The following is a 27,908-nucleotide window of genomic DNA, read 5'->3' as shown; positions in this document are numbered from 1 at the left end:
GTCTATTGTTGCTAAATCTGCAAAGAAACTTTCTGTTGCAATTTTGTCCGGGTTGACCTAAAAATCAAATTAGATTAACTGGACTACTGGCTTTCAAATGACATCGGCTTCAAAAGGTCGACGGACTTCTGACGTCAGCAATGACGTCACCATGTATATGACGTCGTCATGCATGTTGCAGTGATCTGTTACAGATGCAGATTTATATTTCATTCATTGTTTTTAAAATATTGTTGCTATACAGTAATACATTTCAATGGTAATTAGAGGTTATTGCATGGTTGGATATCTGCGGTAGGTGAAATCAGTGCCTAAAAAACAAAAAATCTTCAACATGCTCTAAAAACATTGCCCAGCGGTTTAGGTCTTTGGTTTTTCTTTGGTCATTCTCAATGACCTTATCCAACGTTTGAAACACAATTCGCTAATGTACTATTTTATTCCGGGTCAAACCCTAAATCCACTGGACTACCTGGTTCTTTTTGATCACACAAAACAGGTCGACATTTGCGATTCATGTGACTACTTTATGTTGAAATATGATTCGATTAGTGGTTTAAACAAACCCCGAATTTCACTGATTTATCTGAAAATAAACAATTTCGTGAGCCAGTGGGTTTGTTGGTTATCTCTTAGTTATGTTCTTTTAGAACAATGCTATCTCTATCAAGTGTTGACGTTTGTGAACAAATAAATTCATAAATCTTTGAATGATTTTTTTGTTCTACGAAACTTACAAGTGAAAGTGTTACCAGAACTTACAATTTGTGTTGACGGTCAATATATTGTACATTATAGCTGTGTTCGTTGTTTATATAATTGACCTTAGACATTACGTTATATATATTTCATTGTGTCAACTATTCTATATTATATAACTACGGTCTTCCAGTAACCTAGCTGTGGAATCATAGCCCCCTGAGGGCCGTTTTTGGTCGTCGGTATCTGACTTACAATACAAAATTTGAAAAGAAGACGTCCAAGTAATAAAGAAAAAGGTAAACCAGTTGTCAGTCGCAAGATAGAGCTACGGATCCGCAGCTACCAGTAACCGTGATATAAATCAATCTCCAGCAGGTTAGCATAGAAGCGAGACCCAATCTCTCCTCGCCCGCAAAATTACCCCTGGGTATGACAATAATTATAATGCAGATCCACTAAATATGCTATTCACGCGAAGCTTTTCCCTTTAAATGCTGTCACTCATAGGATATCGTACTCGGTACTCCTGGTAAACCAACGGAGTAACTGAATATCGTATTACCATGGAGGGCGCGTCAACTACACGCAATTGTAATCTTACGCAGTAAGAAAAGAAATCCCGCAAAATAGTAAACTTACTCGATTTATGAGGTCAATGAAGAACAGACTCGAATTATTAATAAACATGATGTTCGACGCCACTAGATTAATAACGAAATTGTTATTTATATTGTTATGTTAGTTTTAAAATCTTGCGTATGAATATGAAGGCAGTTTAAGTGAAGGGGCTTAATACTTTGGGAAAACAACTTTTGAAACAAAGATGAGAGTTAGTGCGGATAGTGATTAGAAAACTTCAGGACTAATACTCACCTCGAAATAGAAGATAATGTCACGTGTAATGGCAACGGTTTCAGCATTACTCCTATTATTCGCAGGTATGTGTATCGGAATAATTTATTTGAATTGTCATATTTTGAATATTATAATCATTAATCTCATCTTTGAGAAGTTGATGTCTTGAGCGACCTTGACGATGTGTGCCTCACTCTAGTTTTCATAAATCAAGCGAGCAAGATTATACAATGACGACGATGGGTGTTGATGGTATTTCTACGTAAACATAACAGTGGTACACATGCAGTCAATCATCGATATCCAAGTTATGCTACATTTTATTATCGATTTTATCAATAATAGTTGCATTATTGTATTAAATTTCGTCTTAAAAACGCCATCGTTGGCCCCACGATGTGGCAGTGTTTGCCTGGAAGCTGGGGGCGTATGCTATTTACGCGCGACGGGACAATAAACTAGTGATTATGTGAGTCTGGTTTTCGAGTTTAATTAAACATAATTTTCATATTCATTGTTTTACTGTAAACCATTTATTTTCATTGATATTTCAATTTCACTATTTTGATGGTTTAAGCATATTCACTGGGGTTTGCTTGCTCATGTGGATTAAATTTAATAGTGGATTATACACTAGTGTATTTATCAGCGAAAACAAAGCAAATTAAAACCCAGTTAATAATCACAAAATGCATTTAGAATATATTTAATTTTTCACACTCTTGTAAACTATGGTGTGTAAATATTGAAACTAAAATTCAAAATTAAGTGTGTTTGTAGTGTGGCATGGTTATCACCAGGGCAAAGTTTGCAAAGTAATAAAGTTACCAAATGACTACTATAGCCAATAGCTAATAATAACCAGTTTGAATTTGTGAAGCGTATCACGGTACGAGGTTTTACCCAGAATTCAACACGTTCTGTACCAACGCATATTGCTATGCGCAGAACTGAAATTCTGGCATCGTTCTGCGCAAAAACCGTTTTTAGCGCTTGAGTTGTTTCCGGGTTAGCCTTCCATGTGCTTATCGTGCGATTTATTGTACCAATATCACATTTTCTGGACGTATTCCTACACAATCATGCTAAGAGTATCCAAAAGAGTCAAGCAGGCAAGTTTAGCCGCAAAATTACGTGGGAAATTGGCTTCAACTGCTCACTCGATCGCCGATGTTGTCCGTCGGCACACAAGGTCGTTCACTTTCTGATTTTTCTTCCGAGACTTTGACTCGAATATTCGGGTTTTGTTGCTTTTTTAATGACAGTGATGACTATATATCACAGTTCGAGAAAGTTAAAACGATGTGCTCACTTCGAATGGTTTGTAGGCGATTTTATGCTATCGCGTCGAATGATTTGTTCGTTATGGGAATGACGGCAAGCTCTATTGCCAGCTGTGCTTTTCACAGATTTAAGCTGATGAAGGCGAGATCGCTCGTTGCTAATGAAATAGGGCAACTTTCCGATTTGATCATTCAAAAAGGGCCATCTCAAGTAAGACAAGTGGTGAGACATTTGCTGGAAAATTTAAAGGGTCACGAATGGGATGATTCAAAGAAATATTTGGAAGTCTCTCTTGCAGTTCTATTTAGCACGAAAAGATCAGCAATTTCTAAGAAAGCCACTGGGAGTCGAGCCTACATCAGTAAAATCTTAAATCAGCACCAGGCAGTAGGTGAAAAGTTGTCTGGATTTGATGAGAGTGCCCTTTGGCAATTATGATTAAATAAAGATAAAACATTTGCCAAATCAGTATTATCTGTATCATTTTTCAAGGAAGCCATTACATCAGATATTCTGCCTCCTTCTGTTAAATTGGCTTTATTAGCAGCACCATCTTCCCAGAAATTAGATCAGACTACAAATGACACTAAATTATGGAATGATTCTGAAGCAGAACACATATTTATTCATCTAGGGGGCGGTCTATCTGAATCTGACAATGATGGTTTAGAGAAATCTCTGAGAACACAAGAAAATGTTTCAAGAATTCTCAAATTAACCACTTTGTGAAATAATTTGAAATGGTGTCAGAAACTGCCTCTCAAAATAAAAAGGGCTGGTTTGTTCATGATATTGAAGGCCTGGTTTGGAGAAGTGTCCTCAACATATTGACTGAAAAGAAATTGGATTATGACCTTGATGATGAAAATGAGAGACAGAAGTTAGAAATAGTTGTAGGTGAGGGTGGCCACACTTTCCAAGATTTCAAGGGAGTGTCCCAAAATTTCAAAGTATTTGCCATCAGTGGTGCTATACGTCTGATAAAATATAATGGTAATGAAGTATGGAGAAATCCAAATCCAGTCTTCTGATGCAAGCCGCATTCCATTTGCCATTATAAATGCCCCAGAGAGTGATGCACTGATAGAAGTTGATATTCTTCATGTTCTGGCATGCACTGAAAAATTTGCCCAACATGGTATAAAGGGGATGAAATACTGTAGAAAACTGGAACGAGATGAAAAGTATAAAAGTTTGGTCTTGCAGAGAAAGAATACCAGTTTTTTCTGCAATTTATGTTTGGCTACAGTTCATAAATGTCACAATCCAAATCATGAATGGGATATGTCTATCACTCTTGCGGATATGAATTCATGGGCAGAAGAAAAAAGTAATGGTCAGAGTAATCATCCTCTTATAAAGTATGACCCCATAAATGAATACACTATGGATCACCTTCATGCTAAATTGAGAAACGTGGGTAAACTAATTGACAAGCTCTTCAACGAGGCTCAAAAGATTGACCAACAACTGGAATTTATACAAAAGTTTGCAAAGTTATCTGAAGATCAAAAACACGATGTGAAGCAATATGAAACAAAACTGGTCGACCAATTTGATACCAAGGTTGAAATTAATGAAGCAAATCATTCAGCAAAGTTACTTCAAGTTACTAAAAAGGATGATCTTAACAAACTTGATAAGAAACTTGACGCAGCTTCACTAGCATTTGAAATTAAATACACTGAACACATTGAAGTGAATTTGTTGGATTCTGCTGAATCACATTTTGAAATTTTATTTGGCACACAAGGAATACAAAACACTATGTGCATCACATCTCCATGTTGTATATAAAATCAAGCCAGGTATCACTCGTCACATGCAAACTGTCCATGGTAAGTTCAGCACAAAAGATCTGAAACAAAACACAAGATGCATTACTAATCTCAATATTTAATATCAAAAATCTGTCATAATAATAAATTATTATTTACACTTGGTAAAACTATTCCAAAGTCAGCCTAAATTGTCAAATTTGTAATGACACTATTTTCTATGAAGTCTTTGACTGTAAAAAATGGGGCATGTGGAGGGGGCCTGGCACATTTTCTTTAAAAATCATTTGTTATTAAACTAATCTCAATATTTAATATAAAAAATCTGTCATAATAATAAATTATTATTTACACTTGGTAAAACTATTCTAAAGTCAGCCTAAATTGTCAAATTTGTAATGACACTATTTTCTAGGTATTAATTCTTCAACTTCAAACACATCAATGTGTGTCACGTTTACTGGAGAAATGGGGCAAGTGGAGGGGGCGTGGCACATTTTTTTTGAAAATCATTTGTTATTAACTATATTTAGTATATTCTCACTTTAATATTACATAATTTATTATGAATAATATGTCAGAAAATAATATTGAGAGAAACGAATGAAATGCATTGGTATCAAAAACAGATACATGGAAAATGTTCATTTTATCCCTATACCTATAGTATCTCAATAGTGTATATATTATCTCAATAGTGAATATATGGTATGCAAATTAATGACAAAATACATTATGACACTTTATTCACTACTCCTATGAGGGACATAACGTGTATATGGTCGATCTACATATCGTTGTAAAGCTCTCGAAATCCCCAACAAAATTACGTTTTTCATTTTCACGACCAGCATTATTGCAACAAAAAAGGCGCCAACAATTGAAGAAATCGAACGTTATTTTCTAAAAATTGCTTTTTTTGTGTGTAAAACGTAAAAAAAAAGGACTTACCGAACGTAACTTTGTGAGCCGCCATGTTGACAATCCATAGGAGGCACTCTCGCGGTAATTCTAACATAACAGTGAGAGGAGTAGGCCAAAAACCACCAAAAATGCAGTAATTTCGCATAATCAATTATAGTCTATAACTATTTATTGAAATGGTTAAAACGATTCGGGTAAAAAACTTTAAATACATCAAAAAAATGAGAATTCCAGTATCAAGTTGGGAATGAGGCTGGTGGGTCAATTGAGGTCATAGAATGGTAATAGCGTGTATGCTAGTTGACTCCCATGTGCGAAGCACAAAATGGGAGTCTTTGCAGTTAGTGTGTCTGTATGTGTGTACATGTATGTGTGTATGTGTGTATGTGTGTATGTGTGTGTGTATGTGTGTCCGACTGTTCCACTGCTATCTCAAGAACCATACATCGGTTTTTGATGAAACTTGGTGCATAGATGCTCTGGGCCAATGCGCAGATTTGATTAGGTTTTGGTAAAAATCCATGCTCGTTAATTACCTAATTTGCATGATAATTAGCTAATTTTTAGCTGTTCTATGACTGTTCCACTGATATCTAAAGAACCACTCATTGGATTTTGATGAAACTTGGTACATAGATGCTCTGAACATATGCGCAGATTTGATTAATTTTTGGTAAAAATCCGTGCATATTAATTACCTAATTTACATGATAATTAGCTATTTTTTAGTGGTTCCATGACTGTTCCACTGATATCTAAACAACCACTCATTGGATTTTGATGAAACTTGGTACATAGATGCTCTGAACTAATGCTAGGTTTTGATTAGTTTTTGGTAATAATCCGTGGATACTAATTACCTAATTTGCATAATGATTAGTCAATTTTCGTTTTTTCCACTGATATCTCAAGTACTAATCATCACATTTCAAATGAAACTTGGTACATAGATGTCATACGACACTGCACAGACCTGATAGTTTTTATGGTAATATCAGTACATATTAATTACCTAATTTGCATAATTAATTAATTTTCAGCATTTGATATAAGTAGTTAGCATTACATTTCAATGAAACTTGGTACTTACATACTCAAGGACTATGCAGAGATTGATTGTTTTCGATAAATATTTGTGCATATTAATCACCTAATGTGCATAATTAGTTAATTTTCAGCTTTTCCATGGGTATCTCAAGTACTAATCATCGCATTTCAATGAAACTTGGTACATAGATCCTTTAGGACTATGCAGAGACCTGATTAGTTTTAGGGTAAATAATTGTGCATATTAATTACCTAATTTGCATAATTAATTTTCAGCTTTTCTACTGATATCTAAAGTACTAATCATTTACATTTCAATGAATCTAGAATTATGCAGACCCAATTAGTTTCCGGTAAATATTTGTGCATATTAATCACCTAATTTGCATAATTAACCAACTTTCACACTGATATCTCAGGTACTATACATCACATATCAATGAATGTACATGGATGCTGTAGGACAATAGACAGACCTGAATAATTGTGGGTTACAATCTGTACATATTAATTACCTAATTTGCATAATTAACCAATTTTAAGCTTTCACACTGATATCTAAAGTACCGTAAAAACTCCAAAATTTCGACCGGTTTTAAATAATTGGCGTTAGAAATGTGACATGTTTTTAGAGTCGTGGCTGAGTTGTAACTCAAAATCTAAACAAAGTCATCAATCAGTGAGTATTATGACAAGCAAAACAAAACATCAAGACGCGCAGAAGAGGTCAGCACAAAACTAATAGGTCAAAAGACAAAGCTGTCTCGCACTACCTAGGAAAACTTGCGAATGTTCGAAGTACAGGTACCCATTGGACAAAAGATACATGGAAGTTTAGCAAACTATCTCCCCGACCCAGTGCAATGTATCCGGTTAGAATCAAAGCTCACGTGTCCCTTATTTGAGGGACCAAATTCTGCCGTAAATTCGCCCTTGGATTAAAAAATAAAATGGGATTTAAGAAAATAAAATGGGACTTTTAAGGTGTATTTTGGCGTCATTTTTCGGACATTTCAATCAATCCTGCCGGCTAAAATAGAGTCTAAGTTTTACCGTAGTCATTGACGTCTGTCTATTCAAGAGTACACGTGTATGATTTTTATCGTGACTAGCGTGAGCGGGTACGCTTCCTTTCGAGAATGAGCTGTTATCACTGTGAACAATGTTAAATTATTCTTCAGATGACCAGTTTATTTTTTAAAAACAACTAATTTTTTTATTTAAAAAAAAATCTTGCCGTTTTCGCATCAAAATCCAAGCCAAAATATCGTACTACAACATCAATCTCTTCGCATTGCGTTCAATAACATTAACATATTTAAATAAGCTATGGTAATTTGAACACGTTGGCATCATCCAGCTTTTTGATTGGTTAATTAGCGATTTGACCTATTTGACCTAAGAGAACATGGCGGATATCCTACAGCATCAAACGTTTATACGAGACCGGAATCATTCGCTTACGATGAAACTTAGTTGACTTTTATTTGTATTTCATAACCATTCAACAAATTTATTTTGTGTACATTATTATAATCACTACTGAGTACAGTAATAATCAACAATTCAGAAACGCAGCATGCCGAGATTTTTGTGTTCGTTTTTATTTGAAACTTCGTTTATTTAGAATATATTTTCGTTACCAATAAAATAAAAATCTCTCAGTCAATCAGAAACCCGGATTCATGCCTTCGAGGAAGGTCCCGTTTGAATGCTCACATCGGTTTTTTTTTCGTTTGGGGGAAAACTAAAACTGGTCGCAATTTTCGAATAAGAATGAGTCGGCAATTTTTAGTGGAGTCGAAAATTTGGAGGTAAATAAAACACCGAAACCCGGCAAATAAATAGCCAATCGAATTTTTAGAGGGGTCGAAATTTTGGAGTTTTCACGGTACTAATTATTCCATTTCAATGAAACTTAGTACAAAGATGCTCTAGGACAATGTACAAACCTAATTAGTTTGGGGTAAAAATCTGTTCATATTAATTCCCTAATAAGCATAATAATTCATAATTTTTTGGTTCTAATCACATTTCAATTAAACTTGGAGACATAGATTTTCTGTTACATTGCGCAGACCTCATTAGTTTTACACTCAAATCTGGTCATATTAATTTTCTGATTTGCATAATTAGTTTTCAGCTAAGTAATTTCGAATTATATTTAATGTGTCTCCAATACTCTCGGCACATGGGAGTTCTTTCTAAGCTTTCTTTGATTTTTCTTTCAATTTGAAATTGCGCGCTCGTGCGGAGATAAAGTGTATATTGGATGGTACAAAACGCATTGAACTCTGGGATATCACATTTGCCGTGCGTATGGATATATATAAAAAATTAAGGGAATGGGTTGGTGGTGCAGTAAATTAAGGGAATGGGTTAGTGGTGCAGTAAATTAAGGGAATGGGTTGGTAGTGCAGTAAATTAAGGGAATTGGTTGGTGGTGCAGTAAATTAAGGGAATGGGTTGGTAGTGCAGTAAAATAAGGGAATGGGTTGGTGGTGCAGTAAATTAAGGGAATGGGTTGGTAGTGCAGTAAATTAAGGGAATGGGTTGGTGCAGTAAATTAAGGGAATGGGTTGATGGTGCAGTAAAATAAGGGAATGGGTTGGTGGTGCAGTAAATTAAGGGAATGGGTTGGTAGTGCAGTAAAATAAGGGAATGGGTTGGTGGTGCAGTATATTAAGGGAACGGGTTGGTGGTGCAGTAAATTAAGGGAATGGGTTGGTGGTGCAGTAAATTAAGGGAATGGGTTGGTGATGCAGTAAATTAAGGGAACGGGTTGGTGGTGCAGTATATTAAGGGAACGGGTTGGTGGTGCAGTAAATTGAGGGAATGGGTTGGTGGTGCAGTAAATTAAGGGAATGGGTTGGTGGTGCAGTAAATTAAGGGAATGTGTTGGTGGTGCAGTAAATTAAGGGAATGGGTTGATGGTGCAGTATATTAAGGGAATGGGTTGGTAGTGCAGTAAAATAAGGGAATGGGTTGGTGGTGCAGTAAATTAAGGGAATGGGTTGGTAGTGCAGTAAATTAAGGGAATGGGTTGGTGGTGCAGTAAATTAAGGGAATGGGTTGGTAGTGCAGTAAAATAAGGGAATGGGTTGGTGGTGCAGTATATTAAGGGAACAGGTTGGTGGTGCAGTAAATTAAGGGAATGGGTTGGTGGTGCAGTAAATTAAGGGAATGGGTTGGTGGTGCAGTAAATTAAGGGAATGGGTTGGTGATGCATTTTTGTTACCATGGCTGACTGGTCAGTTTCACTGAGCCATATCTCATACATTTTGGTTGATATTATGGATATCGTCTTGGTAGTCATTTAATATTTAATGCCTATATTACAGAAACTAAATGTAAATATTAGACGTAAAAAAATATTCATGGCTTTGTAAAATTTGTAGATTGTGATCAAAGGTGTCGTTGGTGTTTTCAAAATGCACATGTTTTAATCATTAAAAAGTAAGTGTATATTTTATTTTATAAATGTATTTGTAAATACATAGTGTCTGCAATTGGCCATTCAAATTAAAAGCTTTTCTGATTGGGTGCTAAACACATTATCGATGATGTTAATATTTATTCTCATATGATGTCTCAACACCATTGCTGAATTGACCAATTAGAATTGTAACTGCCATTTTGAAAATTTATGAAACTTTCATTCATTGTAGATATGAACTTTATTTGTTTCACTTGCAGGGTATTGCAGTGGATATACCAAGCTGTGGTTACCAAACACAAACTATGATAATCCACAGAATTGGAATGTTGGACGAGTGCCCTGTCCTAATGATAACATTAGGCTAACTAGCATTCAGGTATATTGATATTACAATATATTACCGGTATGGATCATTTGATAAAATATTCAAAGTCATTTTGTGACCAATAATATATGCAACCCAGTTCATACACTAAGATGTATGACAGTAGTATTGTTTATATAACCCTAAATATGTCATTAATTCTTAGGATGAGAGTGTATCAGTGTTTTTACAATCCAATACCACGATCAAAGAAATGACTCTGCCTGGTAATGGTGTGATTACTTTGTCTAGTAATATGATATTAAGCTTCAGTGACAAAAATACTGATAAAAGTTGTAATGGTGAAGGTGAGAAATCTTATCTACTTTTTATATTATAATAAAAGAAGGTTTCTATGAAAATTCCTGGCTTTTTCACTGAATTAGAATGTCTCAAATAGTTTCTCTACATTACAGATGTTGAGTTTACGCGTGGTGCATCTAAAGATTGGTTTAATCCATTTAATTGGAATGCTACAGATGATACTGTATTGGTTGAAACAGAGAATATACCTTGTCAGTATGACAATGTTATTTTTCCTGAAGGAGGGAAATATTATATTCAGTTGGATGCAGATGTTACCATTAACTCATTAAGATTTTCTGGCATGGTAAAGTGGAATATTCATAATTTCTTCCATATCTCAGCTGAACTCAAGAATATATCATTTTCGTCCCATTATATGTACATCATTACTGATGGTCCTAAATATTGAGTTAATATTATTGATAATATGGTTATTACGAGGATACCTCAAAGTATGCACAAAGACAGTACAGCGGGAAGTATGGACTGACGCACAGCAGAGGTTGAGTCATACTTTGAGGTATCCTCGTAATAACCTTATTATTATACATCTTTTCCTTCCAAGAATACATAATGAGAATGCTGAAATGTAAAACAGAATCAGCGAACTTCTTTGTGTGGAGTCCTGGTCCTGGTGGCAGCCATGTTTGTTTCTATTATTAGAGGACGCTTATATGTGCGTAATCATTTCATATTTAGAATTCACATTTCCTAATATGGTAGGATGACAATACTTCGTAAAATACCGCAATATTACAGCGTGCTGTAACTTACGGCCTTACAGTGATAATAATATATTATAATCTTACTCACTTGGTTTTGTTTCTATAGGATTTCACAAGTACATCATTTGCTAGTTTTCTACAAAATGAAGGCTCTGATCAGTTCAACTTTGGTAACTTGGCAACTCCTCCTAATGTTAACATTGTAAGCAATGTGTGTAGTGATGTAACTGGGTGCCCATGTGGTAATGATGATCAGCAGGTATGTATGCAGATATACAAGACTAGTTATACAACATGTGCTTATACACATTCCTTATTTGCGTGGAGGAATGACATTTCATATTTGACCTTAGGGAAATGACAATGTGAAATTTTAGCAATGTGAAATGATTAGTGACATTTAACTAGCATATACATTTGGGAATATTTTTCTAGAAGTTAGAAGCACCATCTTTCCATATGTGTTGTGATATCTAGTATGTAGAGATTTCTTTTGTAATTCTTTATAACTCTTACTATAGTTCCATTCATGTTTCACACACATGTATGTATTAATAGTTTACCTTCTCATCACCAATAGATGATCTTAAACTGACAGCATTGTTCATGATCTGTATTCATTGCAGACTAAAGATAAGATATGCAACAGCTTTCAGTGTTTCAGTTTAATGTGTAAAGATCCAATTGAACCTGTTGGTGGATGCTGTCCTACATGTGGTAAATTGACATACTTGTAAAACTTATATATAGTTGATATTCAAGCTTGAAGCTTAGTAACAGTAGTATGTTGCCACAATTGCATAATATTGGGAAACAAGAGAACCAACCTCCATTCTTGAGAGAATCATGTGAAGTGTGTCTTGGTATCATATGTACTTGAGTGGCCAATTAATAAGTATGTAAATAGTAGGGATTTATAAGATTAGGGTATGCAACTTTTATAACCATCCATGGTGACATCTGATGAAGATCCCACTAGAATAGAACTCTCATGCTTTGCAAGCGTTTGAAAGCAATCCGTCTGTGTCAATTAACGTATTTTAACCAATAACACCACAATGAGTAGAGAACATTGATAAGAAACTAATGAGATTATTGTCACATTCAAACACTGAAATGCGTGTAATAAACAATTTACAATAAACAATTTCAAAAAAAAAATCTGAGATAATCATTTTTTTCACAGGCTAACCAATTCGTATAACAATCTTTAAAAATATAGGTCGGTCATGGGATTTTATGTTCATGTTAGTGTATGTGACTTACCAGGTAATTCTTCAATTCTCATGAACTCATCTTAATCAAATATATCAGATGACTTGCATATGCTCACCTTATAAATCCATAGTGTAACCTACAATCACACAACTACATCCTATCTACCACTTTGAGCTGGTCAATCATTTATTGCATCTTTAGAAATAACATATCCATCAGTGTACAGCAATAAAGTGTTAAGATTAAAATAGTTTCAAATATTTAATAGTTTATTTCATTGGCTTAGACAGCCATACATTTTTTTCACAAGGTTGATTTATTTTTTTACAGGGGCTATGTTAACATTGAAGTACAACAAGGATAAGTTTAACTTAGAAATGCTTAAGAAAACAATCCGTGATCGATATGGAGATCAGGTTAGTGTCCTATAATTTAAAAAAATCATAATACACGTTTCTCATCTCTTTAGAAGTAAGTTTTTTATTAGCTCCGCTGTCGACTTTGTCGAGCGGAGCTTATCATATGAGTGATTGTCCGGCGTCGTCCGTGTCAATATTTTACTTTTTCGACTTCTTCTTGAAAACTACAAGCCTGAATGCTTTAATACTTGGTGTATATGTACCTTGGGTAGACCTCTCTCAGATTTGTTCATTTCATGATGATATCTTCAATTCTCTAATTTTGGTGAATATTTTTGTCATTTTTGGTAAAAAGTGATATTTTCGACTTCTTGTTAAAAACCGCAAGTCCAATCGCTTTGATATTATATATATTGGTACTACATGTGGACCTCTCTCAGGTTTGTTCATTTTGTAATGATATTTTCAATTCTCTAATTTTGGTAAATATTTTTGTTATATTTGGTAAAAAATGATATTTTTGACTTCTTGTTAAAAACCAAAAGTTCAATTGCTTTGATATTACATATATAGATACTACATGTAGACCTTTCTCAGATTTGTTCATTTCGTGATGATATCTTCAATTCTCTAATTTTGGTGAATATTTTTGTAATTTTTGTAAAAATTGATATTTTCATCTTCTTGTTAAAAACCAATAGTTCAATTGCTTTGATATTACATGTATAGGTACTACATGTGGACCTCTCTCAGATTTGTTCATTTTGTGATGATATCTTCAATTCTCTAATTTTGATGAATATTTTTGTAATTTTTGGTAAAAAGTGATATTTTCGACTTCGTGTTAAAAACCAAAAGTTCAATTGCTTTGATACTACATGTAGACCTTTCTCAGATTTGTTCATTTCGTGATGATATCTTCAATTCTCTAATTTTGGTGAATATTTTTGTCATTTTTGGTAGAAAGTGATATTTTCGACTTCTTGTTAAAAACTGTAAGTCCGATTGCTTTGATACTATACATATTGTTCATTTTCTAATGATGTCTTCAGTTCTTTAATTGAAATGTGCATTGCTAACAGCGGAGCTATCTCAGCCGATAGGCTGCTTGTCAATTTTATTGACTCCCATGTGCGAAGCACAAAATGGGAGTCTTTGCAGTTAGTGTGTCTGTATGTGTGTGTGTGTGTGTATGTGTGTCTGACTGTTCCACTGCTATCTCAAGAACCACTCATTGGATTTTGATGAAACTTGGTACATAGATGCTCTGAACATATGCGCAGATTTGATTAGTTTTTGGTAAAAATCCGTGCATATTAATTACCTAATTTGCATGATAATTAGCTATTTTTTAGTGGTTCCATGACTGTTCCACTGATATCTAAACAACCACTCATTGGATTTTAATGAAACTTGGTACATAGATGCTCTGAACTAATGCTAGGTTCTGATTAGTTTTTGGTAATAATCCGTGGATACTAATTACCTAATTTGCATAATGATTAGTCAATTTTCGGTTTTTCCACTGATATCTCAAGTACTAATCATCACATTTCAATGAAACTTGATACATAGATGTCATATGACACTGCACAGACCTGATACTTTTTATGGTAATATCAGTACATATAATTACCTAATTTGCATAATTAATTAATTTTCAGCTTTTGATATAAGTAGTGAGCATTACATTTCAATGAAACTTGGTACTTACATACTCAAGGACTATGCAGAGATTGATTGTTTCGGATAAATATTTGTGCATATTAATCACCTAATTTGCATAATTAGTTAATTTTCAGCTTTTCCACGGGTATCTCAAGTACTAATCATTGCATTTCAATGAAACTTGGTACATAGATCCTTTAGGACTATGCAGAGACCTGATTAGTTTCAGGGTAAATAATTGTGCATATTAATTACCTAATTTGCATAATTAATTTTCAGCTTTTCTACTGATATCTAAAGTACTAATCATCACATTTCAATGAATGTTTATACATGGATGCTGTAGGACAATAGACAGACCTGGATAATTGTGGGTTAAAATCTGTACATATTAATTACCCAATTTGCATAATTAACCAATTTTAAGCTTTCACACTGATATCTAAAGTACTAATTTCCATTTTAATGAAACTTAGTACAAAGATGCTCTAGGACAATGTACAAACCTAATTAGTTTGGGGTAAAACTCTGTTCATATTATTTCCCTAATTAGCATAATAATTCATAATTTTTTGGTTCTAATCACATTTCAATTAAACTTGGTACATAGAGTTTTTGTTACATTGCGCAGACCTCATTAGTTTTACAATCAAATCTGTTCATGTTAATTTTCTGATTTGCATAATTAGTTTTCAGCTAAGTAATTTCAAATTATATTTAATGTGTCTCCAATACTCTCAGCACATGGGAGTTCTTTCTAAGCTTTCTTTGATTATTTGTGCAAACCAAAACGAGGGGCGTACCATATTTGCTCTATTAGCAGGACATGCATTTATGTAAATTACAGAGGTGTTTCCAAATGTATAGTCAAAATAAGTATTATTTTAATGATTCAGTATAAACTGATGTGATTTTCAGTTGATATACAAATACAGTTTGGACCAGATTACTCACAATGCACATTGACAATCTGGGATGGAATTGATAGATAAAACTAGTATTTTATGTTTTAGTATTTTCTGAACAGTGATTAACAGAATATAGCGAATTGCTCAGTATAATGAGCCCACTCTCATCTGTATAACTAGCACGACATTAACTAACTTGCGTTATTATTCCAAGTGATGGGTGGAAATAATTGATGCACAATTTGTTTTCGAATAGGCTGACTATTCTGAAGTGTCAGTGTCTGCATCTAAGACAAGAGAGAATAAAATACAAATTGTATGTATAGACAAATCTGCTGGACAAACAGCTATTGCTATGGCAACAGATCTTGATCAGTTCATTATTGACAGTAAGTGTGTTCATTTTGCTATTGTGTTCGTTCAACTCAACATTACGCCGAAAAAGGGCTTGGCAGTATTTAGTATATCCAGTTTGTGTTTTCTTGCATCCTTGATTCCAAAGCAGTTAATCACAGTTACTTTATATGGCTAAAAGACAAAATACCTTATACATGTAGTTTGATATTAATAGTAATGTGAATGAAACCTCAATGTATCTATGGCTGTAGTAGTGTTTGGTGAATCATTTTCAGAAAGTCACAGTCTAAGCAATATTGTACAGGCACCATGTGTGACAATGCCAACCGTTGATACTGTATTTGCTTTATTAGTAGTGCATGCACTTAGGGGTGATCTCATATTCAAACATGCGGGTCAAACCTTCGAAAACCCAAACCGCCCTAAACCGCCCGAACAAAACCCAGTTTTGCGGTTTGGAAGTTTAAACAATAGACAGTGCAGTTCAGGACGACCGCATGAATTTGCATAAAAACTGCGGTTAAAACCGATCTCATTCACACCTCATTCAAGCTGTTGTTTATTTTTAGGATTGACAGAGTTTACATTGCTTTTTGAAGACTAGATAGCTGTCTCTCAAATGTGTTGATTTATTGGTATACAGTAGTCATTTTACCGTGTGCCTTGCCTAAAAAAACACTCTTTTACACATCGGTGAACAGCGTGTTGAATAAATTGTTTTGTTTTGATAAACTGTTATGCTCGAGTCGCAAATTGAGCAGAGGACATGAATCAGACTTTTCATTGGGCTAGACAATTGATATGTGTCTCTGACAGCTAATAAGTATCAAAAGACGAACATTTGTTGATACAAAGTTGCACTTGAGACTTACGCTACTGTATTCAAGCCATTACTACTGTTGCGCGTTCAATTTTCAAACAGTTCTTTCAGGAGTGCGGCATCGCAAAATCAGGAAAAACAAATACAGCGTACGCCATGAAAATTTATTTTGATTTGCTGCACATCGGTTATTTGCAGTTTTTCTTATTCAATTTCCAGTGACACGAAGTATCAAAACAGAAAATTAAATTAAATGGACTCGCGCTGATTATTTACGACTATTCATCTGCAGACGAGACTGCTTATAAAAAACGAACTCTGACCTCTGAAAATACCTTATTCATAGAGTGCCTTGTACCTAAGACTGTCGCCCAAGGCGACACAGTGCACGTTGCGATATCGCAATCGATGCATGCTGGGTGACAAGGGGAAATTCTGATTGAGGTAACCAAGATGGCTGCGCTGAGTGCATGATTTTCTGCGGTGCAACACCTCGCTGCCTACTTCGCCCACAGTCCCTCAAGGCACTGTGCTTCGATGTATTTTCTAAAATAATCGGTTATTTTTAATTAACCGGGGGTTCGAAATGTGTGCATTTTGTCACAGAAAAGTAAGATATTGGCAGCGGTAAATACCCGTAATTTCCCCGCAATGCCGTCAGCTGTCAATGTTACGGTGGTCGTAGCGCCGGAGTCGTAGCATTAGCCCCAACTTTAGTTTTGACACAGTGATAGAGGGACTGTGGTTTTCAGATGCCTTCGTAGAAAACAATGTTGCCATTATCGATTTAATACTTTCATCATATTTTGATAACTCGCAGTCTCACAGACTTTACAAACTTAACCAAAAAATGTGTTCTATGAATTTATGAACTGACATGGACACAAAACTGACCGTACTTGTTGCGGACAAAATGTACCAGTTCGCTCCATGGATAAACATATTTTACTGACTATGCCAAATATATATATATATATATAGACATGATGTAAATAGATTTGCGAAACAAATGCAAGTTTGTTTTTTATTAGCATTTACATGTACAAGACTTGCAAAGAAAAAAAATTGCTGCTTAACACTTCAAAATATAACACTCAGTATGAACATTGTATACATCTTATTTTTTTTCCTACTGAAACCAGGCTGAAACAGTATTGTAAGAAAAACCTAGATTTCCCTAGGTCTGTCTTCTTTGTTCTCTGTTGTTTGTTTTCAGTGGGGGCGTTAATGGGCAGTTAATCTGGAGGTTAGGTTCAAACCTCCTACTAATTTGCATATTGTAGGTCTAGTAGGTCTGAATAGGGCAGGCCGGGTAAACCCAGGTTTGACCCAGGTGTTTGAATATGAGATCACCCCTTACAACATGTTCGTAAATGACAGAAGTATCTTGTATTCAACAAATGTATTTGTTTATGTGCACTTCTGTTAGATACAGTACAGTTATGACACTATTAAAATTAATTTTAGAAATTTTGTAATGGTTTGGATGGTCATTTGAATTTTGTTGTAATATATGATTATAATGTTGCAAAACAAATAATAGCTGTAGCAATCTGTTACGATCTGCTTATACATTCATGCATAAAGCTATTAATTATAGCCAGAAATCAAAATATACACCAATTTGGGTTTGAAGAATCATCATGACAACAACACTTTTATGTATTTGCCATAGGCAAAGCAGCTGAAAATAATTGTTTTCCTATATTTCAGACATGAATGATTTAGGATTCACCAACGTTACAATGCAGATATCAGGAAAGGCTACTCGACATCTGATTGGTTAGTATTTTGTGACATGTTCAATCTTAAGACTAAAATGTATCATTCCAATTAATGCCCATATCTTGGATATTGGGTTACATTATTGTTGTATAATCATACTGATACAATAAGGTATTACTCTATTATATTAGATCAGCCTTGAAGCTCCATAACTGTTTGACATTTAATATAAGTAAATGAAATAAAGCGCTAAATATAAAACTTGTATAAAAATTTGTTTGGAAGTGACTCGTCTTTGTCAAAATAGAAGATTTCATCCAGAATTAAACACCTAACACACAGTAAAGCATACTAGGATAATATGGCATAGTGAGAACACAATAACTAGCTTAACATGAATTTCAAATCCACTGTTGTCTGTTTATTAGTCCCCGTTCGGACGAAGTCCGAAAACGGGGACTTATAATTCGGTCTCCGTCCGTCTGTGCGTCCGTCCGGATTCATATCTCAGAATCCCTTGGACCGATTCTGTTCATTTTTTGCATGTGCCTAGTACTTTATGTGGGACATATGCACATGCAGTGGTTTAGCGATTTGATTCAAAATGGCCGACTGGCAGCCATCTTGTTTTTTGAAAATGTTGTATTTTGGACATGCTTTGTCAGTTTTCATTCAAACTTGGTACATAGATTATACATGTTAGGATACATGTCCATGATGATTTATTTCACAATTGGAGCAAAGATGGCCGACTGGCAGCCATCTTGTTTTTTGAAAATGTAATATTTTGGACATGCTTTGTCAGTTTTCATTCAAATTTAGTACATAGATCATAATTGTTAGGATACATGTCCCCGACTGTCCGTGAGTTCCTGAGTCTGTCCGTCCGTCCGTGTGTCCGTGCGTCAGTCTGTCCGTCATATTTTAGAATCCTGTGGACCGATTACGTTCATTCTTTGCATGTGCCTAGTACCTTATGTGGGACATATGCACATGCAGTAGTTTAGCGATTCAATTCAAAATGGCCGATTGGCAGCCATCCCGTTTTTTGAAAATGTTGTATTTTGGACATGCTTTGTCAGTTGTCATTCAAACTTGGTACATAGATTATACATGTTAGGATACATGTCCATGACGATTTATTTCACAATTGGATCAAAGATGGTCGACTGGCAGACATCTTGTTTTTGTTTTTTTATGCGGTATCTTGGACGTGCTCTGTCAGTTTTCATTCAAATTTGGCACATACATGTACTTTATACATGTTAGGATGCATGTCCATGACAATTTGTTTCAAAATCTGGTCAAGGATGGCCGATTGACAGCCATCTGACTTTTTGGCCTTACTACTATATTTCCACAATTCATGTACCATTTTCATTCGTATTTGGCACATCATACATATCAGTGTGTTTCATAATAAGATCAAAGATGGCCGAATAACGGCTGTTTTTATTTTGGCCATATTACTATGACACGAAACACATGTTTTGATGTAAATAAACAATCTGTTGTATACGCCACTTGGAACTCAAGTTTCAAGGACACACTCGCGACAACCCCTCCGCTTTAATATGACGAGCACAAAGAGAACTTAACGGGGACTGTGTCATTTTCAATGACTTGTTATAGTTATAGTAATCTAAAATAAAACTTTATAATTCTCAGATGATGCAAAGATTAGTGGTGGCGCGGTAGTTGGAATAATTATTGCACTCCTTATTGCATTAGCTGTGTGCACTGTTATTACACTACTTTACCGTAAAGGGTAAGTATTTCTTATATCAACTCACTTCTATATTAAAAACATTACAGTTAAATTTTCAGTTAATTCATTGAAAATTAAACAAAAAAAAGGGAAATTCATTATTGGTTCCTTGAATTTTATTAGAAATTGTTCTAATTGTGCTTTTTTTCCAGCTGGTGTACAAGACAGGAAAAACTGTTGTGTTCGGATGTGGAGCTTAAAATTAATAAAGCTGAATTTATTAATCACCCAACTGAACCAACTGCTACCCTAACTGCTTTTGATAATCCAATGTATGACACAACGCCAATAGACGTAAGTGCTGTTTTAATTTGGGATATTGCAAAGTACAAATTGTAATATTTGCGGTGAATTACCTTGTATGTGTGTGCATGTATGTATGTGAATCTATTTCATGGATATCTCAAGACCACACGTTGGATCTCAATGAACTTAGTACATAGATGCTCTGAGATGATGATGATAATGTGCAGATCGTGAAGATCAAATATCTAATTTGCTTAATATCTCAAGAGCCACTCTACAGATTAGGATGAAAGATGGTGCATATGTATATATCACCTGCTTAGTTTTTGTTTGCAGTTAATGCATGTTAATTAACTAAATTGGAAGTTTAAATTATTTGTCTTTGACTTTACTTTCAAGTGCTATATTAGCTGTTCTTACCATGAGTGTTTGTTTGTCCAATCTACAGTCACCTGATTTTCAAACCAAATACAATCCAATGTTTTCTCCACCTGAAGTGTTCAGTGAAGATGATGGAACACTTCGTGGGTTCACAAACCCAGTCAATATTGAGACATCATTTGAAATCAGTCTAGATGATGAAGAAGATGATGACAAGAAAATGATCATCACCCCTGATAATAATGATAATGAAACCAATGCTTAGGGTAAGCATATCAAATTCCATTCCAGAGTTCTGTTATACTTTATCTCTCACATCCAGGAAGCATATAATCATGGCATATCAATTTACCAAACATTTTCACCAATTCCATATTGTGCCTCGTGTTTGCTATACATAAATAAACTACTTCTGACAGTAACACAGTAAAATCTTGTTATTCTGTATCAACTTTAGGTGCACAATTTTCACACCACTGGATGCATTAATTTAAACATTTTTATAGAATATTTTCTCGTTTTAATGCATGTCTCGCCCTACTTGATGAAAACCAATATGGATTCCGTAAGCATCACAGCACCAAATTAGCTTTAGCTGACCTTACTGCTGAGATTTCAAAACAAATAGATGACGGTTTTATCACATTTGGTATTTTTCTAGACCTCAGAAAGGCTTTTGACACCATTAACCATACCATATTATTGTCTAAATTACATTATTATGGTATAAGAGGGTCTACTTTGAGTTGGTTTGAATCTTATTTAGAAGACCGCCAGCAATATGTTAATTTAAATAATTGTAATTCTGATTATAAAGTAATTTCTTGTGGGGTCCCACAAGGGTCCATTCTTGGACCACTTTTGTTTTTAATTTATATAAATGATATTGTAAAATCATCCAACACTTTCCAGTTTAGGCTTTTTGCTGACGACACAAATCTGTTTCACTCCGTTAAAAATGATTCTATTGATATTGGCCTACTTAATTCAGAATTGAATAAGGTTTGCACATGGTGCAAGGCAAATAAATTAACCATAAATATTGATAAAACAAATTTTATGGTTTTCAAAACAGCTCAAAAGAAGACAAATATGCAAAGTTTATTAAATATTGATAACTCTCCTATTGAACTTGCTTCCTCTGTGCTATATCTTGGTGTCACTCTCGACAGATCACTTACTTGGAGACCTCACATTAATAATATTGTTAAAAAAATTAGTAAAATGATTGGACTCATTTCATATCTGCGTCACTACCTACCCAAATCACTTATAATATTACTATATAATTCACTCATTCTTCCACACATAAGCTATTGTATTGAAATATGGGGCAACACTTTTAGTACCGTTATAGATCCAATTTTAAAATTACAGAAAAAATTTATTCGCTTAGCCACTTTTTCAAATCCCCGTGCAAGTAGCTCACAACTCTTTAAAAGATTGGGCATTCTTGATGTGCATAAATTATGCAAGTTCCAAACGTGCATGTTTATTTATGACCTGAAGGGCGATCGTTATGCTCGTTCTCTGGGTCATTATGCCTCTTCAATCTCTCACTCTTATTTGACACGTTCAGTTATTTCTGACAAACTTGAAATTCCAAAAGTAAAACTAAGCTCAACTAAAAACAGTTTAACATATTCATTAGTAAAACACTGGAATGATCTTCCAATTTCCATTAAAACATTAACATCAAGAAATCGCTTCAAGCTTACCCTAAAACAATTTCTTTTAAATAATTGAACATCAATTTTATTGTTATTTCTCTATCATTCAATTTACAGTATTGTCATTTCACTATTACCACCATATTTCATATAATTTTTCTCCTTATGTATTATGTACTCTTAAACAATATATTAATATAATTTATGATTTCACTGTCCTTATCAGTTTTTTTCTGCTATCAGTGAATATGCAAGGGCTAGAGACTAGATTAGTTCTACTAGAACTACCTCTCTTGTCCTCGCCAGATAGTTATGTATATCTCTATCTTCGTTTTGTACTTTGTAATGTAATTTATCTGGTGAAATAAAATTGTATTGTATTGTATTGTATGCTTTGGTTAAATTGTATACTGAACATGGATATGTTTTCATTTTCAGGTGAGCAATGTTTGTTTCACTGGATTATCACTGAAGAGTTTCTTCCTGTTTTATTTGTGATGACAATTTACACAAAGATGTTTTAGACCCCACTCCACCCCTCTAATTTTTGCATATCTAGCCCAGATAAGTAATTTGAAGCTCAATAATACCACACTTTATATAGACTTATCTGTTATAGGGGTCTTACATTGCCCACAAATTATTTTTATGCAACAGTATTTTTAATATATTTAACCGTAACATTACGTAGCGCAACATTTTATTGTAACAATGTTTACATTATAAATTATTTACACAAATTGTATATTTAGTTTTCTGCATGATATTTGACAACATCATATAAAATGTTAATCTCTAGCAAGTATATGTGTAACAACGAATAAACAATTAAAATAGAGACATTGTACATTAGGATGGACTCATTGTATATGTGTAACAACGAATAAACAATTAAAATAGAGACATTGTACATTAGGATGGACTCATTGTAGTTAAATGGAATGTCCTATTCAAACTGCATTACAAGTAAATAAATATGAATTTTGTATACTGCTACTGTATGAGTTCAATCTGATACACATACATAATTTTACCATTATAAAACGTCAACAAAGATCTTGCATTCATCTATATACATATATACATGCCAGGATACTATGCCCGGATGGCTTCCATGCCACCACCTCTTGCTAAGTCTTTGGCTTTTCGTTCAGACTGTCTTCTGTATCTCTCAAGTTCCTGAAATAGAAGTAGATTACAGGTATTATCTAGAGTAGAGTTATTACCGGTATATCAAATTTTTTAGAGGTCATTAGTAGTGAATTTCACACACCAGAGATGCTATAAAGTGCTCCAGTGTAAAGTGAATTCAATATTCTTTGACTGCACGACTAACATAAAAGCATTTCTGCCTTGGCTTTGCTCATACTGCCTTAAAATTGACTCAAAACTAATGATACCCCAGGATTCAATCCATTGACCAAATGGATACAAAATAAACAAGCTGAATATAGCTAAATTCATATTTCAGTGTTTTTAGCAAAATTGCTGCAAAGATGCACAAATAACATACTTAAACATTTATTCAAATTGGCTAATTAAAATGCATATATGGATGCCAAACAATTATAAGTCTTGCATCTACACAAAGAGTGTATTAATTCATTCAAATAAAGTGTTAAGATATATCAAAACATGCTGAGAGTAAAATATGAAGACTAATTCTAAAATACAGATAGTGTTAAACATTCAACTACACAAACAGTATACAAGTACTTAACAATTTTATAACTGCAAATGCTGTGCTTCGGTGAATAATTGTTACATCAGGGAGACAAATCTTCATATACTTTAAAACTTATGGTTAATAATTGTTTAAATTTGTATTTCGAATTTGTTTACTAATGCACAGTCCCTCAACAGGTTGAGGGACTGTGACTAATGTTAAAATTGTGTGGTGGTGGTTTGAATGCCTGTAGTCTTAGCAGCAAGCACTGCAGTGTGGCGTCCAAAACCAGTCCCAAAAATCACTACCGTATTGTACAAGGTGAAATTTATTCTATTTTCAATGTGTTTATTGACAAGAATATTTTGAATGTAATACCCAGTTGCACGTTTGTTTAGTTAATCAAATTGTGTTCTTCAATTGTGTTATGTAATCGGTGATTAGAGTAGAGTAATAGAGGGGTATACTGTGATTTATTCTATTGCACATGACCGGCTCTCCCTAAATTAAAAATTAGGTCCAGTATAGAAATATGTGCTGAAGATATAATTCTTTCATTTTGATCCCCTTTCCCAGATTGAAAGTGTGAAGAAGTATGTGAATATGTGTGTGACAGACACTGAACCTTCCAGCAATGTGTCACATTATTATATACATGCAAACAACCCATGTTTTATGCATGGACAAGACATATTTCAGTTCTTCACAGCATACCTCCTATTGATATGTACCAGTAATTATATTTACCTCATCCTTCTGTGCTCTCATGTTATCTACAGCAGATTCAGAATATTGTGGATCTTTAGCTGGGTCTTCAGCAACAGAACTACTTATCTGAAAGAAAGAATTTATACCTAGTAGTATGTTTAATGCTGACATTATAAAGCAAATTTCTCTGAAAGACCACATGGTAGCTGCCAAGATGTTACTAATATGATATTTCAGGTTGATGTTGTGACCATATACGGCCAATACTACCATTATGGGAAAGACATAACATAGATACATACCTGTTGTGGAAAGAATGCTGTGTATGCTTGTTTCCATAATTCTAATGGATTCCTAGCTGTTAATTTACCAATGTCACCTTCAGCTACTGGTGGAGGACCTGTATAGCACATAATGGTAATGGTACCTCATTAACACAGAATTCTACTTGAAACCTTGCTTAAAGTTTTCAACCAATCAGATTGCTTCATTAGTAGGTTTCATAAACACTGAATGCCCAGTCACTAGAATTGGAATTGCACTATCAATGAGGTTTGTTCTCATTGATCATGCTGAACATTACCTAGCATAAAAATGTAAACTTCAATTGACCTCACTGTGATGGCGCATGCATTGTGGGATACAACAAAAGGGCTCGAAGCACGCGCACTGCATATACAATATGCTAATAATTTCAATGAGGTTAGGACGTAGACATATCTCATAAATATTATTTTAAAGTGCAATTATTAATTAATAGCATTTATTATGAAATGCCGGAATTATGTATATTTGGTCCTGACCCCCACTCTGTCTATTGTGGTTATTTGAAGACGCTACACTCTTTCTATCATACTAAACTGGTCACCAAATTTAACAAGTATTTCTGTCTTTTACACTTACACATATCTAAATCATATTTACCGGTATGTAATTCAGGCAATACAGTATGTCATTAATACATTCCCTATAGATACTTCCTAAACATATTTTTTCGTTGATAAAGTATACATTCACAAATTTATATTCAGTTCAGAAAAGCCATTTTCAAAACTTTTTGGAACGAAATTCCAGTTTAGGAAATACCAGTTAAGTTGCTACTGATACTGATAGTTAAAAAGAACTATGTTTATGTAGAAATGCATGTGATTATGACAAATCGGGGTTAGGGTTAGTGTGAAAAGAAAAACACTTACTAACCTATCTGCTGTAAGGAATCCATGCCAGCTGGCACAATAACTGGTTTATTTGGATCTACAGCCATGGCTTTACTGTAAAATAATCAACTCATATATTGTAAACATCCAGGTATATAGAATTGATATTGTTGTATATACACAACAGAAAACAAACAAAAACTAGGAGAATTTACACATACCTAGATGCAGTATTGAACACAAAGTGACTGATTAACTGACGTGTCCTAGTTACCAATGATTCTGTCTTCAAGCTACAGAACTATGAAGAAATTATCAAGTCACATGTAAAATTTAGTTTTCACTAGATGGGCACATTCTGTTCTAAACATTTTGGATTTCTGCATTCCCATGGTGTATCAGTGGAAGGAAAATATGTATAATAATAAGGTTATTACGAGAATACCTCAAACTATGCACTCAGACAGTATGCCACGCATTGACCTTCGCTGTCTTCGTGCATATTTTGAGGTTTTCACGTAATAACCTTATATTATTTTAGGAGACTCAAAACTAAAAGGAGGCTATTGCTATGTTCACATGGTAGCATTCTATCGGAGCCGAACTACTGCTCCTCCCACGGATTAACAGGAGATTATCTCCAATGCGTTCATACAGTCGGGAGCCGAACGAGAGCCGAACGAGAGCCGAGATCTGCCGGAGTTTGATTCAGCTAGTTCGATCAGAGCCAAATGGAACAGTGCCCTTGAATAATTATTGACTGAAAACGATTTTAGTGCTTGTGTTTGTGTTTTTTCTTTACATGGCATGATGCTGTTAAGCTAGGAGAAAAAAAAAGCCTGAGCATGAAGGTAGAAAATACAATGACTGGTATCATGAGTTAGGTACTAGTATCTCGAATAAACAGGAAACACGGCAGCTAATGCTTTTAATTCAGCCTATTCGCTCAAGTAATATTGTCATGAAAAATTACCATTTTGTAACTATTCAACTGTAGTGAACTACTAGGAAGAATCACAGATTCTCTCTATCTATCATAGAGGGACTATGGAAGAATCTAAACCTACCAGGAACACGTCACCGTACCGCGATCGCTTCTACTATTTTTATCTTTAGTGTCTTTCAAAGGTTTCCGTTCAGTCGTTCTTTCAAGTTTTTGTTGCATAATTTCGTACGCCATTTTTTGTTTCCCATTGAGCTATCAAGCTATCGCAATAATTCATTAATATATATTAGGCATGTATCTCTTATTCAAGCCGGAAATTGCGTGAAATTACGAAAGATGTTGTCTCCGCCATAATTGAAGTGAGAGGTTACTCGAAGAAGACGATTGAGGGCGTGATTTCGGCTCCGATAGTTGGGCCCCGATGAGTTTACACGATCGGAGCTATGTCGGGACTCAACCCTATCAGAGTTCAACCCCGAGGGTTTAGTGGAGCCGAACTTAGCTCGAGCCGAACGCGTTTACATGGCCATTTTTGCTGACTCGAGCTGTTGGGCTCTGATAAAATGCTGTCGTGTGAACGTAGCAATAGTGTCATGTTTGATATGGGTCAACATTGTTTATTTAAATATAATTGAAATGTGTGTTGCTGCCCTTGAAACTAATTTGTTGGAAGCTTGTTTCGAATAGATGGTGGTTCTGATTTTGCATACCTGTAATGTAGCACCATGACTATGAGCAACAAACCTCAGTGTTCTACATATCACTTTCCTCTTCTCAGAATCAAAATCCTACAAATAAAAAGTATTAAAATCGTTATAGTTCATGGAATGGAAAATGAACAACAGTGATTACAGCAATTACAAGTAGTACCAGTACAACAAAACTTA

At 34.5% G+C, this 27,908-nt stretch overlaps 2 protein-coding genes and 1 long non-coding RNA gene across 3 annotated transcripts in view; 1 reads left to right on the top strand and 2 right to left on the bottom strand.

Moving 5' to 3' along the window:
- Positions 1 to 1,482: 1,482 nt before the first annotated feature.
- Positions 1,483 to 23,540, top strand: LOC144344262 (protein amnionless-like). Its single transcript, XM_085508640.1, has 13 exons — positions 1,483 to 1,640; positions 10,287 to 10,405; positions 10,560 to 10,701; positions 10,810 to 11,003; positions 11,531 to 11,683; positions 12,051 to 12,141; positions 12,973 to 13,058; positions 15,834 to 15,966; positions 18,468 to 18,536; positions 20,148 to 20,247; positions 20,400 to 20,541; positions 20,942 to 21,140; positions 22,983 to 23,540. The coding sequence occupies exons 1-12, from the start codon at positions 1,592 to 1,594 to the stop codon at positions 21,137 to 21,139; spliced, it is 1,476 nt and encodes a 491-aa protein (XP_085364766.1). The 5' UTR covers positions 1,483 to 1,591; the 3' UTR covers position 21,140; positions 22,983 to 23,540.
- Positions 4,541 to 5,815, bottom strand: LOC146748085 (uncharacterized). Its single transcript, XR_014931054.1, has 2 exons — positions 5,571 to 5,815; positions 4,541 to 4,699 (listed from the first exon to the last, which is right to left on the bottom strand). It is a non-coding gene; the product is annotated as an uncharacterized LOC146748085 (long non-coding RNA).
- The window catches only part of LOC100372607 (cytoplasmic dynein 2 light intermediate chain 1-like), a 16,576-nt gene continuing 11,895 nt past the window's right edge, over positions 23,228 to 27,908 (bottom strand). Inside the window, exons 8-13 of the mRNA XM_002732860.4 lie at positions 27,732 to 27,809; positions 26,297 to 26,376; positions 26,119 to 26,189; positions 25,221 to 25,318; positions 24,958 to 25,044; positions 23,228 to 23,723 (exon numbers count right to left, since the gene is read on the bottom strand). Of these exons, the coding sequence (XP_002732906.1) occupies positions 23,640 to 23,723; positions 24,958 to 25,044; positions 25,221 to 25,318; positions 26,119 to 26,189; positions 26,297 to 26,376; positions 27,732 to 27,809 (498 nt within the window). The 3' untranslated portion in view covers positions 23,228 to 23,639. The remainder of the gene's footprint in view (positions 23,724 to 24,957; positions 25,045 to 25,220; positions 25,319 to 26,118; positions 26,190 to 26,296; positions 26,377 to 27,731; positions 27,810 to 27,908) is intronic.

Source organism: Saccoglossus kowalevskii, chromosome 2 (genome assembly GCF_978046115.1).
Source record: "Saccoglossus kowalevskii chromosome 2, keSacKowa6.1, whole genome shotgun sequence".
Taxonomy (NCBI): domain Eukaryota; kingdom Metazoa; phylum Hemichordata; class Enteropneusta; family Harrimaniidae; genus Saccoglossus; species Saccoglossus kowalevskii.
Note: the sequence above shows the minus strand (reverse complement) of the source record. Positions and strands in the feature narration are given on the sequence as shown.

Excerpts from the sequence above, each read along its gene's own strand:
- LOC144344262 (XM_085508640.1), top strand. The coding sequence starts at position 1,592 with ATGTCACGTGTAATGGCAACGGTTTCAGCATTACTCCTATTATTCGCA. Across the intron at positions 12,142-12,972 it reads TGGATGCTGTCCTACATGTG|GGGCTATGTTAACATTGAAG; the intron begins GTAAATTGACAT and ends ATTTTTTTACAG. Across the intron at positions 13,059-15,833 it reads GTGATCGATATGGAGATCAG|GCTGACTATTCTGAAGTGTC; the intron begins GTTAGTGTCCTA and ends GTTTTCGAATAG.